Source organism: Rhizomucor pusillus (assembly GCF_041956525.1).
Source record: "Rhizomucor pusillus strain CBS 183.67 unplaced genomic scaffold VTP01scaffold_1, whole genome shotgun sequence".
Taxonomy (NCBI): domain Eukaryota; kingdom Fungi; phylum Mucoromycota; class Mucoromycetes; order Mucorales; family Lichtheimiaceae; genus Rhizomucor; species Rhizomucor pusillus.
The window spans coordinates 619,676-637,725 of NW_027192143.1; the positions used below are offsets into that span (position 1 = coordinate 619,676).

Sequence of the window (18,050 nt, forward strand, 5' to 3'; positions counted from 1 at the left end):
TGGGGTCCGACGTTGAAGGAGGTAGGTTTTGGTTTTTGAATGGTTTTTGAAAATTGTACTTTTTCCCAATGATATTATAGTACAGAAAAGTAGCAAAGCAAGTCTATATATACAGGAATAAAACGGAAGAAACGAAGTACAAGACAAAGTGGGGGCCATGGCAATTACATTTCAGGGTTTTGCTGGCTGTGGAAGTAGCTATTCCATTCGTCAAGATCAAACGAGGTTGGCATTCCCCAGAACGCGGTTGCAAACGGGTCATAAACTCGTTCACCTGACAGCATCGTACAATCCTGCGCAACCTGCTGCTGCCTGATATTCTTCAAATCTTGGCCGGCGAGTGCTGGGGATATTTCTTCCGAGTAGTGGTACATCTTACTTTGTTCTTCGTCGTCCAGCGACGAGGATACCGGTGAATTAGGTACAGCAATGCATGCAGGTGGAGTCGATGATTTGGTGCTTTGGCGTCGATAGCTTTCATCAATACAATTCAAGTTAATATCTCGAAGTCCTGCGAGTTCTCCTAGGATATTGCAATGCCTCGCCGACGTCATCCACGTTTTCTCTAGTTCATCCATGATCCTCATTAATTTGTTGATACTGATTTTGGCTTCCAGCGCAAACATGCTATCAGAGGAAGCAGCGTTGTAAATAAAGATAATGCCCGCAGTAAACATAAAGTATAGCGAGTAATTGTTGACATTTGTCACACGGCCGTCTGCGTACAGCGATTCTGCAATATCGAGGATACGATTGGCAGCAAACGTGCAGATGGCTGCGGACGGAAACACGGATGGAGCAACGTTCTGCGTAGGTCCCGGTATGAATGGCCGGTGAAGGAGGATCAAGGACGTATAAAACAGCATGTGAACTTGGCACAGCTGGAGTGCTGGAGCTGGAGCTCTTTCGCCCGCTCTCGTGTTAACTGGCCTGTATCGCAAAGGCGGCGGAAGTTTTGCCATCCACTGGTTCAAAGCTTTATCCAAGGTCGAGATTACACTGTCTGGCGTCGTCATTGCAGATAGTTGCTTTCTGCCTTTTACCATATAAAGGTCCCGCAGAATATCGCCTAGGACTTCACATAATTTGATCAAGTGAAGAAAGTTATCTAATGTGCGAGGAGTTTTGTCTGCATCGTCGTCGTCTTGCTCGTTCGGATATGGTGTATCATAATCGCGCTCGTCAATCATAGGTGATCGGCCGTGCATGGCGCTCGTCAGGCGATCAATGACGAAGCTGACAGATGTATTAGCCGCGATCGATATACAAATAAACAGATGCATCGAGATCCGTACCAGCAAAAAAAGACTCGTCTGCGTTCTTCTTTTTCAGCAGGAGTTAGGTTCCAAGAATCGCAGTTGCGATGCAAACCCAGATTGTATGCCATCCGAAATGCCTGTTAAAAGAATAAGCGTTGTTAATACACTATACTTTGTATGCATTCCATCACAAATAATACTTGCCATGCCACTGTAAAGCCATCCTCTAGTCGGCTTGAGAGCACCGTTCTGATGACTGCTCATCAACAAAAGTGCCTGAACAGTGGAAATTTTAAAATTATTCCATTCAAAATCCAAAAGCAATCGTGCCCGTTCAAAGAAGACATCGCCAGCTGTGTCCGGTTGCAAAGGATCTGCCCTCACTCGCGGGTCAGGAGAGACACGGGAAGAGACTGCATAGATGGCATTCAGCAAGAGCAGGGGTGGGGGATCGTCGGTGTTTAACGAGTCGATAAAAGTCCGTTTATGCAGGAGCGGAATAAAAGTGTAGAAATAGGTGAAATAGATATCCAAAAGATGCTGAGCCAGGTCGGGTGGCGGCTTCTCGAAAGGATCGACTGCCAGCTCGGTGACCTGTTCCATGCCGAACTGCAAAGCCTTATCTCGAAAATTCTTGCTGCTCTGCAGCATATAAAATCCAGATGACCGTCCATAATAACGCAGCTGCCCGCTTTCGTCAATAGAAACATTGCAGAGGTTATCGTTGACGGAATCGATTGTTGCCCCGGAACTTTCTACGTGAGAAAGTGACGACGACTTTTTGTTCTCGAATCCGGCTATGGGGGTCTGCTGCATTGGTCGAGGTCGCACTAGCTCCCCACTCGCAGTTTCTAGCGGCGCATTTAATTCTTCCATCACTGCCTGAAACCGTGGGTCGTCTTCCTGGACAATGCTGCCCAGCAGCGCTTCCAGACGATGTAGGCGTCCCTCTATTGCTTCGATGTATCCTTTCGGCGGCCCTCTCTACTCAGATAAGTACATGTGATATACATGGTCGTTGCATACTCCAAATACTGTACCTTTCGTGTCGACTGCTTGTAAGTGCATTCGATCTTTAGTGCAATGCAGTTGCCGCACAGGGGCGATTTGCCATCGCACTTGATTTTCTTTTTCCTGCACTGTTCGCTGCAAACATGTTTTGAGTAGTTACTTCGATAGCGATTGCATATAGCAACGTACCAGGCCTTGCTTACACGCTGGCGTTTGGGATCGTCCGCCATGGCTACTGCAGCGAGAACTGGAAAGAACCTGTAATTTTTTTCGGCGCTCAAAAGAAAAGATGTGGGGAAAGCCAGCAATGTTTCAAACTTTAATGTGCCTTGCTTGTTGCAGGAACCATCATTCACAGCTGCCTGAAATGGTTGTCACTGATATGATCATGTGCCAGCATCTTGCAAACTACAAATATGATCGTTCACCGGTACTTGATATCAAGCTTTTCACGCCGCTATTCTTTTAATCAAGTCGATTTTTTTGTTTTATAGAACCATGCCAAAAAAGAAAAAAAAAACCAAGTCAAAGCATCATTTCATTCACAGGTGCCACCATGGCCTTTAATAGATGAAGATGTGGAAAGGAAAAAATAACTACGGGCAGATCAATGAATCATTGGTAATGTGGATAACCAAGCTACCGTCTCTGCTTGCCCTTCATGTTTGCCAGGCAATTGTTACAGTACCATTTGCCCTTTGGTACTGTTTTCAAGTCCACACATGCAAGATGAAACCATTCAATTTCGCACTGTAACAATATCGTTAGAAGGAGATGTTTTCAAGGAAATGCATATTTTCTTTTCACATACGTCTGCATTGTCACATGCCACCATTTCACCGTAGGATATCTGTTGACAGTAGCAATAGAGTGGCTCGTTTGGATCGATGCTGTCGAGCGGTAAGTCTGCAGGCAATGCACTGTATATAAATCGTTTTGATTAGTCTCGAATAGCAACATGTGTGTACAGCTATATTATTACCCCTTTGACTTTTTGCCTAGAGTATATTAAAGCATGTCAATTTACATTTGTAAGGTATCCATCAGAAGGATTGTTCGTTACCTGTCAGGGCTTTCTTATCTGCATGCGACTTTAAAGCTCTTTCCTTAAGTGCTTGCGTCCGCAAGGATCCCGGAGGCGGAGATCCATCTTTTAATTTACGTTCTTTTTTCGGATGTCTGGATCAGCAATCTGGGGAAGAATGCCTAGTCCATCGGTACTTACTTTTTCCTGCTGTATCTATCATTCAAAGCTATTATTAAGCTTCTTACATCAAAGCATCCAGCATTTGCGACATACCTCGTCGATCATTCTTCAAGTCCTTGCGATCCCGCTCATATGCTCGAGAGGCTTTATCGCGTACGACTTCTCTGAGTAGACTACGTGCAGACGGTGATAGACCTGGTTGTGCAGTGATACGCTCTCGGCCTAGCGGAGCATCGTCTTCAAACTTTACCAGATCCGCATCCAGTCGGTTGCAGTGACGTTCCACCTTGTATGTGTTCCTCTCTCTTAGCAACTAGTATTTTCTTGAGATGGAAAAAGAAAAAACTTACAGCGTCAAATGTCGTCTTTGCCAAAGCCACCTTCTCTTCACCGCGTTTCAGTGTCTCTGTCAGTAGACTGCCCAAATTCTTTAATCGTTCAATGCGTTCCACGGCATCCATTGTCCGAATGTCGTTGATCAGGTCAATAGATTCTTTAGCAACGGTTTCAGCGAGATCTATGGTTCGGCATTGTTAAGCTACGCCTCTGTGTGTAATGCTCAATTCAATCGTCGCACCTTGCGCATAACCGTCAAGCTCACGCAAGAGTGTAAAGTTCCTCTGCAGCTCCAAGGGGAGCGCCTCAATTGCTGTCATTAATTTGTTAACCACTTGAAGTTGAATTCATGTTCGCCATTTGCCAACTAACTGTCAATGTAATCGTCAAGGTATACCAGGTTATCTCCGTGTTTCGCCATGACAGGCGGTTTCATAGACCATAAAGTTGAAAGAGAAAGGTGATGATTTTGGAGCTCCTCCAGGACCCGCTGAAACACGGTACCATTTTCGGAAGGGGGAACAAAGTTAAACACGACAAGTTTCATTGAAGGCATTAACAGAGAAGAATTGGGACGAACAGAAAGAAAGAAAAAAATAGGACACTATGCTAGCAAAAAGGGAAGGAATATAGAAGGGATATAAGGAATATGTCATGGAAATAACGGGAAATAGCAAGTTCGGTTAGCAAGCTGCGCGAAACATACGGGAAGGTATCGTCGTAGGACAAAGGTGCCAAATTATGGAGGATATTTCAGTCGTGCCTGTATAAATTGTAGCAAGGTTAATATATAGCTTTTGCGTACGGATTATGATGATTAGATCCACTAACGGGAGCATACAATTCAGGAGCGGCTTGCTTCTCGAGAACGACGCGATTCTTGACGACTTTTCAAAGTCGCACGGGGTACTGTCGGCAGAGGGAATGGCTAAAAATGTATCCATGGGTATATTTCATCCATCCACACTGCAGTTGATTAGGGCTTACCTCTTCTTCACCGACGTGAAGTCCGGAAGAGTAGAAAATCTTTGGTCTGTATGACGGATCTTCTTCCATCACAGTGGAATTACGGAACTTTTCAATGAGGGCTGCCTTTCCTTGGATATTTGCATATGCAATGGAGCAACGTTTCTCGGAATTAAAACGGTTCCTGTGTCCAAAGTTAACAAAGATAAATGATGCACCTATACGATAATCCAAAACTCACCAGCGTTTGCCTACTCGCTCTCGTACAAAAGAAATTACAGATCTTTGGAAGGAAAACGTGAGTAAAAAGTCAATTACCGCGTTAGCATAAGGAACAGACACATACTCGACATTGATAAAATTAATGAACGCATATCCAACATTGCACTTGTTCTGGAAATCAATGCGTAAATACAGAAAGTCATAAGTTCCCTTGTGCGTTGCATCGATGCATTCCTTCAACATGTCCTATACATGCCATCATCATATAGACGTTAATAAAGAAAACAATGCTGTGGCACAAGTGAAATATATGACTAACCTGGGTGTATTTGTTTGGAATGTTTCTTATCATAAACGTTGTGCGCTTATCAGAACCTACAGACTCGAAGGTTAACGCCACGCTTCCACGAGTCTTTTTCGATTATTTACCATCAATGACACGGCGGATGTCGAATACATTGTTATCGTTTTGCTCCTGATCTTTTGCACCGTACTTTCCAGTGCGTCCAGAGGCGTTGATTAATTCAACTTGCGACGCAGAGGAAGACGTTGGGATCCGACGCAAGGGTGGACGGAAAACAGGCTCTGAAAGACTTGGTCGCAGTGCAGCCCCAATGGGCTCCGGAGCGTGCCGGCCATGATAAGCGCCGGATGATTGGGATGAAGCCAGCGACGAGAGTCCCAAAGAACTTTGGTTGAAAGGATTCGTCTGAATCAAATGGTGTGGTTCATGGTACTCTTGCGCCAACCACTCCAGCCGATGGCTGGCTGGATGACCTTGACTAAAGAAGCTAAAACTGTTGAAAGAATGCGTGGAGGACGAGGTATCACTGCGATGGTGCTGCGAAGACGTCTCCGCGTCGCTCACTGCAGCCATGTATGCATCGTGTTCTCCAGCAGCAAAAAGCTGGGCCGTGCGGGTACCGCTAGACCTTTGAAATGCTTGGATCGACTCCGTCCTAGGCGAGGTTCTCAGGAGAGCAAAGGATGAGGTGTTTGATGTTGCAAGCTTCTCAAGAGCTTCAGGTACCTCGTCAGAAGCGGACGACGTACTGGATGTTTGCAGAGCAGTGGGCAGACGGCAAACAACAAATGCAACGCCCTGTGATTCAACGCATCTTAGAAGCGCCCTGTGGATTGAATACAGAAGGTATAACTTACGTGGTACACTTGATTGTTTAAGTCTGCATGAAAGTTTGCGGCAGCTCTGGTGTCATTGAATTCGACTTGTAAGACACGGCGAGCATTTGATCGGTCGATTTCTATGATTCGACGTAGAGAGCCCCAATTGGTAAGAAAACTTTGAACGTCGAAAGTGAGGAGACGATTGCGAGCACCATGAAGTTCAATGATCAAAGTGGCGTCAGCATCCGAATCATAAACATAAGAGGTGTTGTACATGAACGAAATTTGAGAGTCTGAAGCAAAGCAGACGTCCACGTCAGGGTACCGATGATCTGACCTGATAAGAGACTGCAAACTCTCAAAAGCAGCGACAGCCTCCTTCAGATCGTAAAAAGAGACAGTCAAGATTCCTTTAGAATACAGGAAATCAGGATAAGAGACCTTGATATCGCCAGATGACTAGAGAGAAATGAGCAGTCAATGTCTGTGCGGAAGCAGCGGGTTTATTCCACCATACCTCAAGAACGCGCATTATAGCACGAACATCCGTATTGTTCAAAATATTGGAAATACAGAGGTGACGCGTCACAGAAACTGCAGGAGAGCCTGAAAGATTGGAGCATAAGTTGGCTGTTTGCTTGCGGTTTGTCACCATATCAACTTACTTTCGAATGATTGGTTCAGCGGTGCGGGGCCGCGAGTACGTTGCGAATCCAGGACGGCACCCGAAGGATTGGAGCCGAAAGGATCAAAGCGCGGAAAAGTCCAAGAAAGATCACCTTCTTCCTGCTGCTCCTTGAGGGACGCACGAGAAACGACGTACGTGGTTGCCGATTGGTGTGCAGACGATGTGCCTGAAGGTCTAGTTCTCGTCAATGCTCCCGGGGAAGAAGATGACGTTTGCAAAACAGTGTCGGCAAAGGTACGACGCTCTTCTCTTGAAAACGAAGAGAAACGAGGCAGGCAAGGACGGCCTACAGGCGTGATGTTTGTCACGTCCCCAAAGACAGCGTGGGGAAAGGTGGAGGAAGGAGCTGGCGTTGTCTCCAAAATGGAAGACGACTTTCCAGGGTACAAAGCGCTGGCAGGGCCCATAGAGGCAGACAATGTGATCAAGTGGTCTTTGCGTCTTGGCAGGGAAGCAGCGGCAAGAAGAGAGGAGGAGAGCGCCGCGGAAGCGTTCATGGCAAGTGCAGGCGCACCACCGGCTCGATAGGCTTGAACAAGCTCAGAGGGATCATCCTTGGGTTGGCCTTGCATGGTGTCAGTAACCAAGGGCTCAGGGAAGTAGCTAAACAGAGCAGTAGCGATACAGGGAGCCCGCGCTTTTTGTGTGGAAGAGAGAAAGGAAGACAAGAATCCGAGTGTGAAGCGAAAGAAAAAGGTGAAGGCCGACTTTGAATTTTTTGTGGGCCGTGTCAAACCTAAAGGTCAAACCTACAGGTTCCATTTTCGAGTACTGCTTCGCCGCCCTTCCACAGATCAAAAGCCGCTGACTGACAGATACTTATGCCCGAAAAAGTGGAGGCAAATTATGCCCTGTGGGCTGCAGTTTCAAAGCGGCTGCAGATTTAGCAACAAAATGATCAGCAGTAAACAAAAGCATGTGTTAACAGCATATATTGCTTTGGAGACGGAGGAACGAGCCTGCCAATCCACATTATTGCGCTCTACTGCCCATCAATTAGATAACCCTCAAGGCTGCATATGATGTGAGTCTGTCGCAACCGCAGACATCCTTGGCCATTCTCGCTTTTGCGCCTTTTCTTGATCCTTGATCCTTGCGGAAAAATGATCGACGAGAGCTCTGACAAACGTGCCAGTATGTCTAGTTTCTGCATCGGTAGCTCATGTTTATTTGATGACTAGTTTATTCAAAAGAATAGACTGAGCGTGCAGCATGCATCTGCTGAAGTTTGTGTTTTATTGCTAAGATCCCAAAGGCGCCTTACCGAGTCACATGTAAGAGATTGCTGACAAGCATGCGGTACAAAATGCGTGTAACCTACCCGCAATGGCTTGAGCACAAGGAAACTGTCAAAAATATTTAAGCGTGCAGCGCAAGAAGTAATACCAGCTCTGCAGATAACTGCCGGATACACATGCGGGATACTTTGGACGACGAGACAAGAGCTGATGCTGTCGTTGTGGACATTGTGAGCAGCTTTGAGGATTCATTATGCAGGCGTATTATCCCGCAGCAGACGTTGTTGGCTGCTGTCGCACGGACCCTGTGTAACAATGCGTATTGGGTAAAATGATGGAGGTTGTGTTTTCTGGATAGCCAATTCCTCATCTGTCCATGATGCTAAGCTAGACAATAAATAGTTGTTAAGAGTTTTAACACTAGAGAATATTATACATTTTAATAGTTGATTCACAGATACCCATAGTCATTATCCCCAATACAATGATCCTCATTTGCAGGTTCCGGATTGCTGGTAAGGTTCAAACAAACATTTTGGATTGTTTGTATTCATCTGTACAACGACATAGGTGACATCACAGCTTCTAAAGTACTGCTGTTACGATTTCGATATTCTTCCATGGATACGTAGGTGAAATCTCCCGCATTCTATATGCGTGGATCAATAATACGATAATGTTGTCAACTGAACGTCACGTGTCAAGCGCACTCACGACGCCGGCTGTAGAAACTACCTCCAGATTATCAACCATTAAGTTTACCTTTTACTGATTGGGAAACAGTCGCAGATCGTACTGGCAATTTGTGTAATCCCTATGCGAACATTTTCCAATATTCCCAGATTCTTACTCTTCTGTTATTGACAAGACCCGGCGATTATGGAATATCATAGCGACAGCCGAGTTTGGATGCGGTTCAGACCTTTGTTCAGCATAATGGTCGTATTTCTACAACTTGCAAAAGCTAAAAGTCTCAATCCTAATATGTATCGGATAAAACCAGAGACACTAGAAAAAATCTGGTAGACACACAAGTATACAACTTGTATCTACCAGCAATTTATAAACGTTTCTTGGCGAAAGTGTAACTTTATATGTACCGCATGAAAACAGTAGTAAAGAGGTAGAAGGAGCTATAACCACTGCATCCACCGGTTAACAAGTTATATTGAAGCAATATGCCTATAAATGACGAATGAAAATATAGACCGAGGTATTCATCATATTGTCCCCGCAAAACTAAGGTGGGGAACTAGCGTCACAAAAGGGAGATATATAAGTGATTTCCAGGTATCTACCTCGCTCATCCAGTGGGTGAGAGAGATAATAGCTTATGATTATATTATCAGGGCATACAGGATACAAATATATCTAGGACTCTTAGAATCATGAAAAGGATGACCGAGTCGTCTCCTCCGCTTGTCTGGGGCAGGAGACTGCCCTGGTTGCAACAACTCAGCAAAAATTTTCTTTTGACAGCTTATTCTTGATACATTACGACAATGTCGACAGTGCTGCCACGAATTAATAACGGCACGGGTGCCTACGTACTCCAGTGCAAGAAGCTCGTTTTCAACTACTGCGAACGTTGGGGATCCAACAAGGGCATGATGTAAGCCGGCACTGTTTGATACATTCCCTTCCAATCAACAACGATCGACTAAACAAACCTTGTGTTGGTAACAGTGAATACATCAAGAAAGATCTGATTGACTTTGCAAAGAAGAACCCGCAAATCGAAATTCTTGTACAGCCAAGACCACATCATCATCCTGTTATTCGCGGCTACTATCGTATGTATATAGATAAATATGCGCGACAATATATCAGCTGCAACTCAACGATTCTTGCTTTACCGTGTAGTCAATGGTCGTGACAAGGTTATTTGCACTCGTAATATGACTCCCAAAGAAATTTCAGACAAGGTCAATCTGCTCCGGGACTCGAGTGGAGCCAAGATGAAGAATCTTGCAAAGAAGCCTGTTATTTCTACGACCGAAAGCGTCCGCGGTATCTGGTCACCCTTCCACACCAACCCTCACTCCATCTAAAATGCGTTTATCATGCCTTATCCTTTCTCTTTATTCCGTACATGTACTGTATATCTTCTCCTTCCCACTCCTCGCATTTCTTGTTTTCCTCAAGGTCCGTTGACAGTTTGGATAAACTTGAGCAACGTTTGGTCAAATTGATCGGACCGAATAGGCATTTCTGGGGTATGGAATGGGTTCTTCATGACAAAGTCGCTGTATATATCGTAAATCCTTTTCATGTATGGATCAACATTCATTTGTTGAGGGGATGTGACGAGGAGGAACTTTGTACCTGACGAACGGGGGAATGTATCAGACGTTGCTGTGTAGAAACAAGATGCATAAAAAACGTTACCGGTCAAAGTTTGAAAACAATACAGTTTGAAAGTATCGGTCTCCAGCATTTCTATGCCCGAGGAGTTGTGCACGGGCGAGATCTTTGACGTGATGGCGTGCACGCTAGCATTGCTGTGAGGAATTAATCAGTTGTAGATTGCCATTCTTCTTTATACCCGTGGAATGTGCCAGCCAGCACGAGATAGTCATTGCTTGAGAGCTTCTCTAGGTGGTTCGTAAAGTCCTTTTGATATACCAGACCGCCCGCTTTGTTGATGATGTATATTGAATAGATCATTCAGTCGACACGCTGGAACCAGCAAATTGCTCCGTTCGGGCACAGGACACACCCAAATTCGGAACAGAAAGCCTTTAAAGATTACAGCAAAATATAGAAAATGCCATTGTGCTAAGAAAAATGTTAAGGTAAATGGTCATTATATATAGTTCCGTTTTGTATTGATGTGCGTATTTACAATCTACGACAAGTCAAAGTGACGCAGTCTAATAATGTTGGTTATTTCGCGTCTACCCTTGAGCCAATCTTTGAACGTCGTCAATTTGCGTGCTTCTTCATCTACTATAGTCTCATCGTCTGTCTCCCCGTCCTCGCCGCACGTCAGGGACAGGTTGCCCATCTCTTCAAGCAAATAGTTGGCAAAGACAATGAGATAAAAGTACCGCACAAGGTAGTTCAACGCTGCTTCCCTCGATGCCTTGTACTTTTTGGTAGTATGATCCTCTATCGCCTCCATACGAAGCTTGCAATCGTAGACCGCTTTTCTCAAGTTTTGCATATGGTCGCACATGTTGATAGCTTGGTCCGTCAGTCGCTTGGCGAGCTTTCCGTACGTCAGGACGCTGACGAGTTGGAGTATAACCTTGTATTCGCCATTCTGATATCTTTCTCGTTCTTCGTGCGATTCGTCGTTGTCGCTCGAGAATCTGCTTGGAAGTGGTGATACTTGTGCTGGAGTCTCAGTAGCACTTTCCGCAACAAAGGAACCAGTCATGTCGCCTAAGGATTCATTCTTCAATATCATTGACATTAGGCAGGCTGTTACCATGCCCGTGGTTGTCCGTCCGCGTCTAATCCATAGGGTTATCATCGACCTTGTCTTTGCAGAAAATTAACAGCTATACGTACCCCATCTGGCAGTTGAAAATCACATCCACACCAGTGCTAGCATTCTGTATTCTCTTTACCAATTGGTCAAATACATCAGGAATAGGAGCTTGTTCGTCGGTGCTGAAGAATGAACAGGAAAGATTAGATACTTGTAACCCTATCTTAAATAATGGACTTACATAGGAATACGTAGATAGTCAACTTGATATCCTTCCTTGACGATTGACTCGAATACCTGGCTCGGTGTTTCGACACATTCAGTAGGTACTGTTTCCCATGTAGGCTACATGAAAGCGAGCGCATTCGCCTTTAGAGATATTATTTACAGCTGCGCAGCCTGCGTGCACACTTACCACAAGGATAAATCCACCTTTATCGGTTGTCTCCTCATCGTGTAATAACATGCGTCCATCATACTCCGAGAGCTCCTCCAACACATCCAACTTCATACGCTGCTCCATTCCTTCCACACGCTCTTTTGCAATGCCTGTAGTTTCCAGGTTTTTGAGCGGATCATGGAATAAACGCAGGACGTATGGCCGCTTGTTAACATATAACACAGGTTCTTCTCGAAGGCATGTCCAAAGCACTCGTCGTTTGCCTCCTGGTCCAGCATTCATTCTTTTCAAAACAGCCTTGATAGCATCCTTGTTGGGCATCGCGCAGCCGCAGATAAAAGGCGCAACAGGAACGTCGTCGTCCGCCCTTTCCATATCGGCTGATAATCCGCTTACGTTTGCAGCAAGTCCACCGTATTTGACAGCAGATTTGACTCTTTTGACTTCAACGCGACGGAAATTATATGCGCCTTCAACCTTTTCTTTCAAGCTAGCCTTTTGACAACCAGGGAATGCATCGTGTTTCAATATCGTTTGCTGAGCAAGCACTTGACCGTGACGGGCCCGAACCACTTGCATCACTTCGCTCGAAAGTGCCAAACCATCGCCAATCGATTTCTCAACCGGCACAATCAGAGACTTGTCCTCTGTCTTGAACTCCTGTCTAATAGTTTCAATTTCTTGGTGTCTCTTCATCCAGTTCTCAAAGGATTCAGTCTCGCCCATCATATCAGGCGATGTCTCATCCAGATATGCCTGGAAGCAGATAAGTAAAAAGTAGCGCTCCAGACAGACAATACCGCGCTTGAGGATACGACGCTGCTTGTTCTCGTCGATCTCATTCTCCATTTGGACGTGCGCAGATTCAATAGCATCCCTCAAGTTGAGGAACGCACCGCATTTATCTATTGCATTATCCACAATCCACTTGTTTTCCAGACCATTCTTGATAACTCGCAAAAGACTGTTGATTATCTGATAGTTCAGTCGTTGTGGTCGCATGCAATCCGTGCCTTCCGGTTCTGCTATCTGGCGGGACAGTCTAGTCTCGCGCATCCATCGAGTCAGCAAAGTCGCCACGACTGTGCCTAGAGTAGATCGTCCGAGACCGATTTGGCAGTTCCTAAATTTTAAAGTTAGAAACTGTAAATGTTTCCTCAAAACTGTGCGCAATACTTACACAATCATGGCAGTCTTGTAAAGATCAGCGCTTGCCATAAGTTGTCGAAGCTCATCAAAGTCATTCCACTCTGGTGGTTTCTCTGCAGTGATAGGCACTCGATAGTAGCGCATAAAGTCTGGTTCTTCCATGGTAACATTTTCTTCGCCCTCCAATTCATTGTACACTTCTTGTGCAACCATGTCCATGACTTCGCGAACAGTATGGACATCCTCAACGTCAACTTCTTCCCATGCAGACTGCACGTTGCCGTGAGCATCTTCGCCGTGCAGCAGGATACGGCCGTCATAGTTGACTACTTCCCGCAATACATCTTCCTTTAATCGTTCTTCGAGCTGTTCCAAGCGGGAACCTGTGATGCCTTTGTACACGCGAATATTTCGAAGCGTGAAATACCGGTCTCGAAGGACATAGGGGATACCGTTGATGTAAATGATAGGCTCCTCTCGCAAGTTGATCCACAAGATTTTCTGGTTCTGTGGTCGATCAGTTAACAAGGACCGAAGTACCTTGCGGAGGCCATCGACGGTGGGCTGAGCGACACCGTAGATACGGGTACTCTCAATACGCCGGAAATGGGTCGCGCCTTCAATGACAAAGGTATGGTGCATCTGTGCACCTTCTAAACGCTTCTCTTGTCGCGTCAAGGTTGGAGTAGGTAAAGCCGAACGTTCTTGTTCTTCTGCAGAATCCAACTGACTGATACGCCAGAAATCAACCTTGAGAATTGTCTGGGAGGTCAAAACTACTCCTGTGCGAGCCTGCAATCAAGATCGAGTTATATATTGCTATTAGCCAAGTATATTACTGCACACTGTACCTTGAGTATAAATTCCTCCATTTCTCCTGCGACAATACCACTCTGCGAACCCGCTCCAATCATCTCAAACATGCTGTGGCCATATCCAAAGGGACCCGGTCGTCCTCTAGTAGTCAAGTCGTTGGCACCTCCTTGATGAAGATCGTCCACAGGTCGAAACAGATACAGTTGGGGGCCTTTGCGACGCAAGTGTTCCAACATTGTCCATATTTCCGAGCGTGCTCGTACCCAGGACGAGAATCGAGTTTCAAAGTTTGTGTCGGGAGATTCATTTATGTAGGATGCGAAGCACAGCAAGAAGAAGTAACGCTGTAATCCTGCAAGAGCTTTGGCCAAGAACGTATTGTTATCCGACGATGTTTGGGTTGTCTGCCGGATCCTGTTCGTCAGAATGTCTTCTCGCAAGTTTACAACGGCATCCGCTAATGCAAGAGTGTCAGTACCTAACCTTACTGCTCAATGTACGATTGTAATATACTTGCATCGATCTATAATCTCATCTAATAGCTTTTTGCTGTATACGCCGCTATCAAGTACCGACGTCAGAGAGATGATGCATCGATAATTGCCCATGATCGCCTCTTTTAGGTTTTCAAGTAGATTGCCGCGTTCGAGCGCCCATTCAATGACTGACCAAGGAGTCATCTTTGAATCCAATCCTGATTGCAAACAAGTCAGTTGGTCGCAAAGTGGCTTCAAAAATCTGGAGCGTACCTTTCTCGAGCACCCTGACCAGTCGCAGTAGAGCGCGGTTTTGCGCTTTTGCGCTATCGGCTTCTTCCATGCCTCTCACGAGCTCGGGTGATATGACATTCTGGTTACTGTCGGATTCACCGTTCGTGGTGGTAGCCACGGAATAGCTCCATCCAGAAATTGGGAATGGATCAGGTTGTCCTTCCTCAATAAGCTGGGTACGACGTATAATTTGGGCGATAATGATTCCAACGGTAGCTAAATTATCAATGTAATACAGTTTGTTATTCGCTATTTATTATCCTTGTAACCGTTCTCATACTTCGCACAGCTCCCATGCCGCAATTGAAAATTAACGGGTCCGTAGGTTTCAAGTTCTTGATGACACGAACGTACTCGTCAAAGTAGTTGTCCTCTGGACTCTGCTCTGGCGAAATAGGGATTCGGAAATATGTCGTTCTATATCCCTGTGCCCTGATCTCCTCGAATACTAGAGCAAGAGTCAGTCATGTGCCTAAAGTTAGAAAACTGGATCTAGTATATCTACCTTCTCTTGGTGTTTGTACCGTGTCAGCAGCAATGTAGCAAGGAACGATGGTACCGTCAGCTATGCACGTGATAGATCAGACTCCTGTGCACGCGCGTAGTATCTTGCATAAATCAACTTACAAAGTTCCTGATGCACCAAAAGCAATCCACCCATACTTTTTGCTTCCTTGAGCACATCTGCTTTGAGCCTTTCTTCCACTTTCTCCAGTCGCATTGCATTTATTCCTAGGAAGGCAGACATATTCTGCATAGGATCGGCGTATTCGCGGAGAACATACGGGTATCCATTCAGATATACTAGCCACATTGAATGTTTTTAGTTTACCGCGTGACCAGGCTCGTGTGCATAAAGCATACCTAACGGCTCTTCTCGTGTAGAGAACCTGATTCATTTCCAGTGAGCAACGATGTTATTCTGCAATGACTGGATCAGACATATATTTACCAAGTGCATGATGCTTCTGTGAGACTTTTTGGGTGGCAATTGAGCAGAGCGAGAATAGTTGATAATCCAATAACCTGAAAGACAGCTAGTCAGACACAATTGCTAATTACTCTGGCAAGATATATTTACAGTTGGTTGGGCAACGCCGTATACGTTTAAATCGGCAATGCGGAAATTTGGTGCGCCCTGCAGATGAAAATCCAGATTGGTATTTGTGCCTGAAAAGTTGAATTGATTGTTAAGCTTTTCCCACGCGATGGCTATCGGCTATGCATCCATTACCGCTCGGAAAGTGATCCATTTTGAGGATTGTGTTACGTGCCAATACGCTGCCAGTTCTGGTACGGACCAGACTGGTTACAGCATCCAGGAAAGCCCTTGGATCCTGTGTTGATTGCGTAGAATTTCCAATGGAACCCTGGTCCTTGTTGGGTCCCGGAATGACATTGTTTCTGATGCTTGCTGGGGAGCTCGAGATATTCTGGAAGCCTCTGTCGCTGCTCTTGCTTGCTACCGACGACCGTCGATTGCCGCTGCTGATATCAGCTACATCCCTATATTTTGTCGTTATCTTATCTTTCTTTCTATCGGCGACGACGGATATATTTGAATTTACATACACCAGACGTGGCGGAATGAAACTGACAGGCTTTGGCTGATCAGCATTGCCCATTGGCTGTTGCGATTTGCGAAGCGTGTTTCTTGGAGTGCTCGGTGAATTTACAGGTGAAGAGCCAGGACTACTTGTTGCTGGTGAGCCTGCCATGCCTGATCTGCTCGTCCTGACTGTGAACTCTGGGAAGAAAGAGGTGTCACCGGGAACCTTATCACCGAAGGTCTTCATGCGAGAGATTCAAGTAGCGATGCCGAATATAGTGCAAGGTACCATTAATACTTTTGAGATATCATGCTACTTGATCTACTAATTGAATATGCATTGTGAATTCTGAGAGCGACATTGTATACTGATCTTTCCATCAATGCTATCCATTCTTGAACATGTTGGTTTTGAAAAAAATGAAACTGTATCAGATATATACATGTTGCAGCAACTGGAAATGCAACTCAACAGTTGCTGTTTATCAAATGCAGTGAGCTTCGGTTCTCGATGATATATACTTCTCCCAGCTCAGTGATCGGTGGCAGTATATATGTAGCTGTCTTTTTGTTGTACCCATCATACACCAACTTGGCGTACATTTCCTATTTTGATGCTTCACCAAAGTTCTTGAGCTCCATATCTCGCCGTATGATCTGCTGGAGATCATAGCACAAATACCGTTTATATTTGCCCGATATCCACCTTACCTGTGTACGTGAAGATAGTTGAACAGTGAGATAAATACTGGATTGCACCTGTTACCACAATTATATTTACAGTTTATCCTTTTCATTGCATGACTTGCAGATTACTCGTTTGATTTGGAAGAGCGTTGCAGCATGCAATGCAACTTTTCATTCTCCTGGACATGTAATACAGTGACGGCTGGTATTTTGAGATGTTGAGAGCCTGGGGATCGTCTGAGCGCCGTTGCAATCTGGTCGATATCATTCCCTCTTTTCATTAATCGCATCAGAGTTGCCTTTTCTTCGATAATCCATGGCGGCTGGAAATCCGCATCACTTGTTTAAAATTGTTTCTGGCCAAAATGCGCACAAGCCATACATCATTAGTCCAAATAACATCTATTATTAGTATATTTACAAGCTCCAGCAAAATAATTGAATGCATCAAAGCTGAGATGATGGACGTATTGAATTTGTCAGTTGTAACTCCCTTGATGTTACATAATCTGATATTGTTGCGAATAATCAGGATTTTATACTTGAACACGTCAAGCAGTTCAGTACTTCCCTCTCTATAATATTTAAATCAAGTTTTGATGAAATTGGTGATCGTACGATATAGAGATACGAATATCGCTGAGAGGCTCATCTGAGAACATCAACGTTTTCTTTTTGCCACCAATCGTCATCATCCTCAGACTGTATCCTGTGTAACCAGGACTTCTCCATATCATTTCAACACGGGAAAAATGGGGAGGACTGTTCTCCCTGCACCGTGAAAACAGTCGGACATAATCCGTTTATGGGTGGAATACTCACACGCACGCACCCAGTAGAAGAAAGTGACGCAAATGCTGTTCACTGAGCGCTTTACTTTTTCCCTTGATCTATGGGTAACGACGAATATATCTATGTAAAGGATAAGAGGATAAGATGATAAAGGAGGTTGATAGCAGCTGTTGCTCTAACCTTGTCTGGCGATGAATAAGATATAGTTGTGAGGAAGAGATCCAATAAAGACATCCGAAATAGTATGTATCACTGAGTGCCTTTTGGCAAGAGGGCTAAGCGAGATTGCACCAGTTTTAGGGTAAAAAAAAGCTGATGAGTCGTGGCTATTTATTCGAAGGAACTGTACTCTCTTCCCATAGAAAACGCCAAAGAAAGGAGAACTTATTGACGATGAAC

The 18,050-nt window shown here is 45.0% G+C and overlaps 6 protein-coding genes across 6 annotated transcripts; 1 reads left to right on the forward strand and 5 right to left on the reverse strand.

Moving 5' to 3' along the window:
* Nucleotides 1–164: 164 nt before the first annotated feature.
* Nucleotides 165–2,500, reverse strand: VTP01DRAFT_276 (uncharacterized protein; the record flags this gene model as incomplete). The annotated part of the gene is made up of 5 exons (XM_069381256.1): nt 165–1,236; nt 1,296–1,396; nt 1,464–2,243; nt 2,300–2,405; nt 2,460–2,500. The coding sequence occupies 5 exons, from the start codon at nt 2,498–2,500 to the stop codon at nt 165–167; spliced, it is 2,100 nt and encodes a 699-aa protein (XP_069244696.1).
* Nucleotides 2,501–2,909: 409 nt separating this feature from the next.
* Nucleotides 2,910–4,369, reverse strand: VTP01DRAFT_277 (uncharacterized protein; the record flags this gene model as incomplete). The annotated part of the gene is made up of 9 exons (XM_069381267.1): nt 2,910–3,020; nt 3,082–3,190; nt 3,253–3,268; nt 3,334–3,435; nt 3,496–3,510; nt 3,571–3,763; nt 3,828–3,994; nt 4,055–4,126; nt 4,186–4,369. 9 exons carry the CDS (start codon nt 4,367–4,369, stop codon nt 2,910–2,912), a joined length of 969 nt encoding a protein of 322 aa, XP_069244697.1.
* A 288-nt stretch (nt 4,370–4,657) lies between these two features.
* VTP01DRAFT_278 (uncharacterized protein) lies at nt 4,658–7,386 on the reverse strand (the record flags this gene model as incomplete). The annotated part of the gene is made up of 9 exons (XM_069381278.1): nt 4,658–4,741; nt 4,801–4,963; nt 5,021–5,062; nt 5,126–5,247; nt 5,321–5,376; nt 5,431–6,103; nt 6,163–6,585; nt 6,644–6,732; nt 6,792–7,386. The coding sequence occupies 9 exons, from the start codon at nt 7,384–7,386 to the stop codon at nt 4,658–4,660; spliced, it is 2,247 nt and encodes a 748-aa protein (XP_069244698.1).
* Nucleotides 7,387–9,554: 2,168 nt separating this feature from the next.
* Nucleotides 9,555–10,103, forward strand: VTP01DRAFT_279 (mitochondrial 54S ribosomal protein mL43; the record flags this gene model as incomplete). The annotated part of the gene is made up of 3 exons (XM_069381289.1): nt 9,555–9,664; nt 9,739–9,845; nt 9,916–10,103. The coding sequence occupies 3 exons, from the start codon at nt 9,555–9,557 to the stop codon at nt 10,101–10,103; spliced, it is 405 nt and encodes a 134-aa protein (XP_069244699.1).
* An 89-nt stretch (nt 10,104–10,192) lies between these two features.
* VTP01DRAFT_280 (uncharacterized protein) lies at nt 10,193–10,719 on the reverse strand (the record flags this gene model as incomplete). The annotated part of the gene is made up of 3 exons (XM_069381301.1): nt 10,193–10,377; nt 10,441–10,544; nt 10,598–10,719. 3 exons carry the CDS (start codon nt 10,717–10,719, stop codon nt 10,193–10,195), a joined length of 411 nt encoding a protein of 136 aa, XP_069244700.1.
* A 181-nt stretch (nt 10,720–10,900) lies between these two features.
* VTP01DRAFT_281 (uncharacterized protein) lies at nt 10,901–16,419 on the reverse strand (the record flags this gene model as incomplete). The annotated part of the gene is made up of 16 exons (XM_069381312.1): nt 10,901–11,510; nt 11,569–11,670; nt 11,730–11,833; nt 11,904–13,011; nt 13,069–13,829; nt 13,889–14,310; nt 14,371–14,547; nt 14,603–14,839; nt 14,904–15,071; nt 15,129–15,188; nt 15,251–15,427; nt 15,488–15,513; nt 15,576–15,649; nt 15,705–15,793; nt 15,858–16,129; nt 16,196–16,419. The coding sequence occupies 16 exons, from the start codon at nt 16,417–16,419 to the stop codon at nt 10,901–10,903; spliced, it is 4,611 nt and encodes a 1,536-aa protein (XP_069244701.1).
* Between the last annotated feature and the right edge of the window lie 1,631 nt (nt 16,420–18,050).